Source organism: Scleropages formosus, chromosome 1 (assembly GCF_900964775.1).
Source record: "Scleropages formosus chromosome 1, fSclFor1.1, whole genome shotgun sequence".
Classification (NCBI taxonomy): Eukaryota; Metazoa; Chordata; class Actinopteri; order Osteoglossiformes; family Osteoglossidae; genus Scleropages; species Scleropages formosus.
In genome coordinates, this window is record NC_041806.1 from 10,157,594 (window position 1) to 10,167,351 (window position 9,758).

Genomic DNA, 9,758 nt, shown 5'->3' on the forward strand with positions numbered 1-9,758 from the left:
CTACTGTTTGGAGACACTCCATCAGTGTAGTCTGGCCCTCTTTGCCCCCCTCCCTTTTTCTATTAATCAGTTCCACTAGATTTATTATGCTGACGCACAAACAAAGCAATGAAGTGTTGTTCACATACAATACATAATGCCTCATTTTGACAGGTAAATGCAACTAAAAACCAAGAGGAAAGTAAACAATGGGAACACAGGACAGCAAAAGTAATGTTTTGAAAAGCAATATTTCTTGAAATCTGCCCTTAGAAGAGGAGCTGGAGTATTTGGAGTACTGTGAGATGCTACTCCTTGGACTGTGGCCGTCACATTCACACTCTGTGTGTACAATCCGATGAGCTCTGGTGTATCCCTCCAAAGGATGCCTTGCTCATTTCTGCACTGTAGATGACTGCAGGTGTACTCATGTCTTTGTTATATTCTGTACTTCCACTGTCTGACAAAGTGCAGATGCAAAAGTGTAGTGCAGGTACAAACTGCAGTGTCAACACATAGTATAGTAACCAAGGGAGAGAGGGAAGGAGGGAATGAGAGAGAGAGAGAGATGAGTTCTCCGAGGAGCTATTTTTGGAGTGGACTGGATGCCTAACATGTATTTCTGACTCCTGGTGCTTTGTGTCCCACCTCCCACTACCACCCCTAGCACATTCTGCAACTAACTTCTTTGCACAAAAACACTGCCTTACCACGAAATGTGACGAACACTCAGCTTCTTCTTGTTTTCCAGTTGATATTTCTGTTGTTTTCAAAGGAGCAATACAGGCTCCCAATGAGAATACAACACATATAGTACAGATAGCACTGCTGTGCAGTAACTATGAAACACAGCACATATGATAATTTATTTTGAACTATTACGTATTGTTTTGGGGGCAGCAGGTGACGTAGTGGCTAGAGCTGCCACCTTTGGAATTGAAGGAGCCTGGTTCCAGTTCTGTCTTCTTGTTGTAGTACCCTTGACCAAGGTATTTTCCCTAAATAGCTCATGTGAGAATTGCTCTGTTATATAAATGAGTAAATTATTCTAAGGAGCTTTGGAGAAAAGTCACAATTAAATAAATAAATGTGTATATCTTTTACATTGTGTACCATTTTGTACCCCAGTGCACTTGATGTCCCTTCTCAGTTGGTATGTTGTCTTGTGTTCTGAGGTGGACTGTTTTCCCTGGGGCTGGGAGGGGTGCGATGCCAAGTTAAGTGGCGGTCAGTCGTTTGCTGTGCCGGGCCCCGGGACTGGCCCTCACAGCGTGCCGTACAGGGCACTGAGTGATGCTGTCTGACATTGTGTTGCAGGGAGATGAGCTGGAGGATATCCCCGGAGAACAAGTGAGTGAGGAGCAGTTCACTGATGAGCACGGGAACATTGTCACCAAGAAGGTCAGCTTCACTCACAAAGTATCATACTCAGTACGCTGGCCCTGTTCTCATTATACTGACCCCACAGTTTATGCACTGGTCCAGCCTTCTGCACACTGGACCCACTCTTAATATACTGGCCCTATTCTCTGCACATAGTCCCACCCTTGACCACAGTGATCCCACCCTTTACACACTGGCCAATTACATACCACTGATAAAAAGTTGTTAAGCTCTTTCAAAGAGGAAGTGTAAAGTTCCTGAAAGGCATACCTACTGAAAGACAACAGAGAGTGGACTAAGCAAAGACTATCATTTAGAAAGTAGACTTAGACTATCCTTCAGAAGGTATCTTATGTCAAGGCTATCATTCTGAGAGTAACCTAAGCCAAGGTTATCATTCAAAGAGTGAACTAAGCCAGGGCTGTTATTGAGAGCATGAACTAAGTCAAGCCTATCATTCTGAGAGTGAACTCAGTCAAGGCTGTCATTCTGAGAATCCCTTAAGCAAAGTGTATTATTCATAGAATAAACTAAACCAAGGCTGTGATTCTGAGAGAACCTTAAACCAAGATTATCATTCAGAGAGTGAACTAAGCCAAGCCTATCATTCAGAGAGTGAACTAAGTCAAGGCTATTATCCCAAAAATAGACTGAGTCAAGGCTATCATTCAGAAAGTTTATTAAGCCAGAATTATCATTCAGAGGGTAATTTAACCCAAGACAGTCATTCAGAGAGTGAATTAAACCAAGGCTATTATTTACATAGTAGGTGCAATGGTCTGTTTTGATCAGAGTCTACACATTTGAAGAGTTTGCCAGTGTTCCATCTTAGGGTAGATTTTGGGATTTCCAAGGGTGACTCAGTTAAGCTATCTTCAGCTGCAGAGCAAAGGCAAAGATTATACAATGTCATAGTAAATATTAAAGTAAGAAATCACAAAAATAATTCTTATCCTCACCATTAATGTGGTCATTATCATCTCCATAATCTTAATGATGAGAGAGTGTAAACATAGAGATGGAATTTCAGAAAAATGTATAACAAGCTTGCAGCAGGGTTTTGAGATAGTGTGTGGTCCATACCAGCATCTCATCAAAAGAAGACCATAAATACTTGAAACTAGAAAGTAAAATAACAATACGAAGCAGAATGTATTCTCAATAGTCAGTTTAGTCGGTTGAACAGAGTAGCTCAGATACTCTGATGGTGTCGGTAGGGTGTGCACCTGTCTGTCTTCCTCCTTAGTCCATCTTGTTCTCCCAAGATCATATATCCCCTTTTTACAAAAAAAAATCTATTCCCCTGTTGAAGTCCTCCACTACATGAAGGCACAAGGCAGTCTAGTGGAACTGGGATAATACTGAAAAGATTGATTTTTCAAGTCAAAAGAAGAATCTTGCATCTAGGATCACTATGCTCAACCAACATCAACTTCAGTAAATATCCCGGTGTCTGAACTATAAGGTGTTCAAGTTGTTTAGGATAAAAGCGCCTATGAAGATATCACACTAATAGTACTGCTAACAGCAATCTTGCCCTTCCTTCGTGTGGCAGATCGTGCGGAAGGTGGTTCGGAGGGGCAAGGGCCCTGGCGAGGAGGGTGGTCAGCCGGTGAGCGTGGAGGGCTTGACACAGGAACCTGCTGAACTGGAGCCCAACTCTGAGCAGTTCATGAACTACGCCATCCTGGGTCGGGACAGCAGCAAGGTGGGCTGGGGTAGGAGGACAATCAGGCTATTGGCAGACCTGTTTCAGGTTCAGACAGGGTTGCTGTGTGCCAACGCATGCCAGGATGTGCTGAACTGCTATAGTCTGGGCCAGTTTGGACTGACACCATTTAAGGCAAAATGAAACGGGTGTTTTGGCACACTTACCGTAGTGTTCAGTATACTAATACGAGCTGGGTTACTGACCATAACAAGCAAGATACTAAACTGAGCAAAGCTGCGTTCTAAGGCACTGAAGTGCTTTTTGTTTGGCTGCATTGGTTGAGGCAAAGGGTCCGAACGAGGCATCACACGTGAGGGTTTTACCACATGGCTCTATTGCACGGAGCAGTGCTAGATATCTCTGCAGTGAGTAATTCTTCTCCGGGTAACTTTGCAGAATTCTGGGTAGGACCATAAAAAGATCTAAAGAAAGATTTAGAAACAGACAAAAACAGAAATAGAAAGCTGTCACTAACACAGTCCATAGGGCTGAAGGTTTGTGTATGACTATAAGTATCATAGACCCTGCTGCGCCATTATCTGTCCCTTTGCTCCCATCATGCTTCTTCATTGTCCTGCCCCCATTGCGCATCTCACACTCCCTGTTCCCTGTGAGCCCTGCACAGAGTAGCCGAGTGAGCTGTAATGTCGTCAGTGATGTTGCTCAGTCACTGTTGACGGAGATGTGCTTCAGAATGCACTTGGTTGCTTGCAAGTATCAGCATCCGTTTGTTTTCAGGTTTCTCAACAGTAATACGTACTATAGGGGCACGGGTGTGTATTTCTAAATAAGTATCACATCTTTTGAAGTCGCTGTTTCCTTCGAATGTGTGATGTCATTCTGCTCCACCCCTGTCTTGAATATATATTTATGTTTGTAACCTGTTGACCATGCACTGAACTTCTTCCCTATGTTCCAGCTATAACTGACCATTCCTGTGCTACTAAACCAGCAGAGCTTTCTGTGTCTTTCCTCAGTTTTTTTCTGATCCTATTTTTTTGTCCTGTTTTTCCACTTCCTGCCTCTGTCCTCCTTCATCCTGACTCGGCCGTCCTTCCCCCTTTCGCCTCCTGGCTTTCCATCTGTCCTTGTCACCTGCTTCGCACATCTCCCTGCCACCCTGCCCCTGGCTACGCTTCTCCTCCCCTTGCTCTCTCGCCCTGTCCTCTAATCCCCTGCTAATCTGTGGTCGCTCCTACCTTCTGCTCTGTCCACTCCTTCTGCCGTCACCCTTTCCTCCTCCCTCTGGCCAAAATCACTTTACCTTCTGCCCCGGTGGTCTCTGCCGTAGCCCGATGTTGTGGATGTGAAGAAAGGTGCTCAGATAGTGAAACGTGCCAGTCTGCGGAGGGTAAAGCAGTGAGGCAGACTGACTCTCCCTACAGGTATGGGACCCATTAATGAACCACCCACTGACTAACTGATGCAATGACCCTCAGCTGGAGAACACTCCTTGCTACCCTGCTTTCACAAACTGCTGGGCTTATGAGTTCCACAGTTTGTCTACCCCGTTTACTCACACCAGAGTGTGCAGTGGATAGCAGAACTCAACTTATTTAGTCAGTACTGTGTGCAGAATGATCTCTTTCTGGGCACGAGAAGTCGTTTTCATCTTCTGTTGAAGACATCCTATGTTCTGAGCTTGTGCTTGTGTGTTTTTGTGTGCACATGCTTGTGTGGCTGTGTCTTTGTGTCAGCGTGTGTTTCTGTGTGTGGCCGTTGCGTTCAAATGTGCGTTTGCCAGCGTGCATGCTTTCTTACTTGCGTGTGCATGTGTGTCCTCCGTATGATGTGATCACGATCAGTACATGGGAACTTGCCCCGAATTCCTTCTTGAGAAGCAGCACTTTCCCAATTACATGCAGCACCACGTGTTGTTGCTCTCGCAGAAGGCACGGTAAAGAGTGTTATGTTGTCATTAAACTCCCCTGGAAGTGTTCTGAGCATTTCTGGTTACCGATGACGGCACGTCTGATGCTGGAGTACAACTGTACCGATGAACACATGGAATGTTCATCACTGCCAACAGCAGGTGGTGGAATGAATCAGGTGGAAATAGATACTTGATTTGGGACAAAGGGTCCTGAACTTCACAGACTACAGCTGAGGCAGAGAAATTGTGCCCCCTGCTGGACGCCACTGAATCCAAGACTGTTTTTAACAGGCAACAGTAGCCAAGGGCATCTGTAAGACAAGACACGTCAGAGCATCTGTCTGCACCTAAATATATTCCCTACATCAGCTGACTCACTTTCTGTCTCACCTGCGTTCCGTCAGTACAGTACATCTTTCTCTCTTTCACACACATACACACACACACACACACACACACACACACACACACACACACACACAGAGAGATAGCTGTACCTTCCCTTTGTGTGTGAATTTAGCCATTTGGGGCTTTCATGAAAGAACCTTCCAGCAAGAGACAAGCCTGCATGTTTTTGCACGAGAGAACAGACGTGACTAAAAAGCATAAAGATCAATTAAGGCACACTCACAGTAATGTTGTGTCTATCACGCATAAGTCATTTATGATGACTTATGCATTAGAGTTATTACTGGGAGTGCATGGGTATAATTTACTTTTCATCGCTGAGTCAGATCAGTTTGAGTTTTTTCATTTTGTTGTTAAAAAAAAAAAAAACTTGTGAATGGGAAAAATTTGTGTATGTATGTGGATTAAGCCCTAGTTACACCCTAGATTGTGGTTGAATAATCTCAATTGTCCATCTATAGATGCAGATGTCACTACTGTCTGTCTGTCCTAAAGGGTCTCTCTTCTTCCACGTCTCTTCAGGAGCTGATCCCGAATCCGAGACCTCCCTTCATTGACACATGACAGGCAGTGGGCAAGGAAGCAGGAGAAGACAAGGCGGCGAAATGCGAGCACCAACTGGAAGCGAAATAACATGACAAAATGGCTAAGACGGATAATGATGATGATGTTGATGTCAAAGACGGAAAGAAACAACATCCATAGTTTTCTTACCTTTTTAACACAAAAAAAAACAAGTAAATAGGCTAGAGGCATGATTTCATATAAAACAGACAAACCGAGAAAAAAGCAACAAAAATGTGCTTCCTGTTATCTGTATGAGCATGACTGACTGCCGCATGGCATGTCTTATATACTGATTGAAGGGGTATTCAGGGAGGGGCGGGGTGGGACTAGGAGGGGGGACAGTGCCCATACCAGGATATCAATGGGCTGTGAGGTTTGGGAGAGGGGGTCAAAGAATTTATGGCCCTTTTTAGAAAAGGAAAACCCAGACATTAACTAAACAGCCCTGTGACCCAAGTTAGAGCATTCTAACACAGAACAACACTGGCAATTTGCAACCCAGTAGTGTCCAGTGTCATACCTCTGGCACACGTTGGCCCACAGATCTGGTCGTTGTACATAATATATGCACTAATTGCTACGTGAATGTGTGTGTATGTGTGCGTGTGTGTGTGTGTGTGTGTGTGTGTGTGTGTGTGTGTGTGTGTGTGTGTGTGTGTGTGTTTACGTTTGAATGCTCCCCTATGTGTTGATGCTGCCGGCTTGGTATTTTACTACTATTTCCTAATTTTCTTGTTTGGTTAAATATATATAACTATATATCTTGAGACTGCTCAGTGTTGGTGTTAGGGGAAAAAAAAAACATTTCTGTTGTCCTGCCTGTACTACTTTTTGTCAGTTTTTGTGTATGTGTGTTGTTTTTTTTTTCTTAGAGCTGTTGTTGTTGTACCCCCACTCTGCTGTTCTCATTTTGTCTTTGGGATGTTACTGAGTTTTCAAGGTGTCTCACGGCTTCAATGAGGGGTTAACAGAGTGTTTTGTGCCACCTCTCCCACCTTCCTGCCTTTGTTGGGTGGATGTGTGTGTGTGTGTGTGCGTGCGCGCGTGCGTGTGTGCGTGTGTGTGTGTGTATGAATGTCTAGAGAGCCTTTTGGAGGGTGGTATAGCTAACCCCCCACCCCTACAGTCCCAACTGTCTCACAGTGGGACACTTTGTCCCTGTCTGCACCGTCCTTTGGCTTGCGCTTCCCCACCCACTTGCAGATGTAGCCATCCTCTGTGCCATTTGTGCAGCTGAGGACTCCGCTGTCTCTTTTCTCTCTCATCTGCACACCTCTGTGATCCAACGTGCTTCCTATCGGCAGGCACACCCTGCTGCCTTACCCCAGCAGTGCAGCTGTAGCCTCCCTGTCTTCCAAAGCCGTATCCGGACCCTGCAGTACCACCCTCCACCCCCGTCCCTGAGCTGCAGTGCTCTATTGGACAGCCCGCCCCTTTCGCCCCTATGGCACCGCTCCACCCATGTACACCACTAGTCCGAGATGGTTTGGAGCAGACCGGTGTCTACCATGGACTGGGAAGAAGTTAGGATGTGAGGTTTGACTCGGTGACCTTGACCTTGGAGCAGAGATGGAAGGGGGGTCTCCATATTAAATTTCATCCAGCCACTTCCCCCGTTCTCGCTCAGGAGCGCAGCAATGACAGATAGCCACCAAGCACTGTGATAACGGACTGTAATACCGACCCCATGACTGTGAATCTCTTGCATCCTCCACAAACAAGCCCATGAACCGTCTCATCAAAGAAGGCTACCAACAGAACAAGCAGCTGTCCATGAGCGGTTTCTCAACCAGCTGAGTTTAAAGTTCCAGACTTACATGCCCCAAGCTCCATCCCCTTTTGCTGTGCCCCCTTTCCTCTTTCTCTCCCATTTTTCTTCTGAAGGTTCATACATGCAAGGTTGGCACTTTGGTTCTTACAGCAATAATATAGGGGTTGGCTGGAGTGTGCAGGTGTATTTGTGTGTGTGATTATATGTTTGTTTTGAACAGGGTGACTCACCACAGGGCTCACACACACACACACACACACACACACACACACACACACACACACACACACACACACACACACACACACACACACACACACACTTTGAGCTTCCATTCTCAAGCCCTGGCCTTCATGCTTCTTGAAGATACCATTTACTTTACACTCTCCAAAGGTGCACTCATTCACTTCCCCCTGGGCACTGAAATCCTGTGCACTTTCAGTTTTATTCCACCTCATTCAGGTCTGTTATGTATCCTAGCTTCATTATTTGCTTCTCCTTGTTTAATTTTACCTAATGTAGTTAATGAAATCATGAGAGGAGAGACTTTTTTTTCATATGTATCATTTTAAGTCTAGTTTCCTCTGAGCTTTTCACTTCATGTTTTGCGTCATTATTTTGTTGCTCATACACACTTACTCAAAGCGATTTACAGTTCGAGTGATTTGCAGTCGACTATTCACAGGGGTTGTGCTATGAGATCTGTGCATCCCATTGGCCACAGAGATTGTGGACTGAAGTATATGCAGACCAGGATGAGGAGCCAAGAAACTAATAGCTCAGAAAACCAAAGTGGCTTTTATAGGAGATGTAAAATGTATATGAGCCTTGAAATGTATATATACACTATACATTAAGAAAATAATTTTAGAACAATCAGATTGCAGCTTGTAGAATGCATTCTCAAATCGAGAAAAAGAAGAAATACTGAAGACTATGCTGTGCTCGTGTATCAGTGTGTATTTGTTCTCCAACAGCTCATGGGGGCATTAACAATGTCCCCCACAAATATGAAAAAACCTGAAAAGATATATAGTGGCAATATGCCTACAGAAAAACATGGCCTTTTTGAGTTTAGTCAGATAGCTTTTTATGAAAAATGAAAAGTGCTAAAACATTTTGTTTGTTATATATCCTTAAATGTTCTGTTTAACTGAGGTGGAGACAGAAATCATTGCATTAAGCTGCAATCAGTTTATCAATGAATCAATGGAATCCCAACAAAGAAATTTGTCTCTGCAGGAGTCATTGGAGCTATAACGCAACAGCAGGGTAAATAAACTATGCATTATCTATCGGCTTCTATTCCACTGACTGCAAAATAATACCTCTAACACAGATCTCGTGTTTCAAAATGTGTCTTATAAATAAAGATATAAGGCCAATGCTGATTATGTAATTGATTATGTAACTTGACACACTTAAAAAGTTAAATTCCCATATAATTGTGTTGACTACTTGTGCATCCTCAGGTGAGTAATTTAAAGTGCTCTTGTAAAGTGCTGGACAATGCTAGTTTGTTGTTATACTGTGAACTGGGAGTTTCTCTGAGCTTTGCCGGATGACCTGGTCTGCATATGCCTATACATACGCAGTACACACACCATGTATTATCATTTCTCATTTATTTCTGTTAGTGTTATGGTCAGGTAATGGCTCTGTTGAGAAAGTTCTAAACAGCCATAATGAGATTTCAACTAGCTTCCAAACACATCACAAGCATCCCAAAAGTGTGAATGAGAAACCAAATTCATCCCCTGGGGCAGAAACCATTACAGCAGATGGTTGATGGTTGCTTTGGTGCTCCTCAGCAAGCCGGTATTTTTAAATTAGAAGCATGGCTTCTGTACCATCCTATGATTTCTTTAAATTGTGTTAACAATTTTAAGTGAACTGTTTAGATCACAGAGGTGCATTTGAGCCAAGTATGTATGCAGGAAGGGTAAAGGACTGACAGGCAAAGGAAGGAGGCAGTTGCAGGGTGTGTTTAGATACGTTCACAGAGCTCACAGGCTCCCACACAGTGACAGTCAGGACTGGTGGAGCAACTGGGGGCTCCCAAATTT

The 9,758-nt window shown here is 44.1% G+C and overlaps 1 protein-coding gene across 9 annotated transcripts in view; it reads left to right on the forward strand.

The window, feature by feature from the left end:
- LOC108934791 (ankyrin-1-like) overlaps window positions 1-9,083 on the forward strand; it is a 139,822-nt gene extending 130,739 nt beyond the window's left edge. For 7 of the 9 annotated variants that reach the window (XM_018752883.2, XM_018752885.2, XM_018752889.2 and 4 more), the window contains 4 exons: window positions 1,297-1,380; window positions 2,918-3,070; window positions 4,365-4,458; window positions 5,877-9,083. In XM_018752883.2, the coding sequence (XP_018608399.1) occupies window positions 1,297-1,380; window positions 2,918-3,070; window positions 4,365-4,436 (309 nt within the window). In that variant the 3' untranslated portion in view covers window positions 4,437-4,458; window positions 5,877-9,083. Of the gene's footprint in view, window positions 1-1,296; window positions 1,381-2,917; window positions 3,081-4,364; window positions 4,459-5,876 lie in introns of all 9 variants that reach the window. The other 2 variants (XM_018752886.2, XM_018752887.2) reach the window with 2 other exon arrangements.
- Window positions 9,084-9,758: the final 675 nt, after the last annotated feature.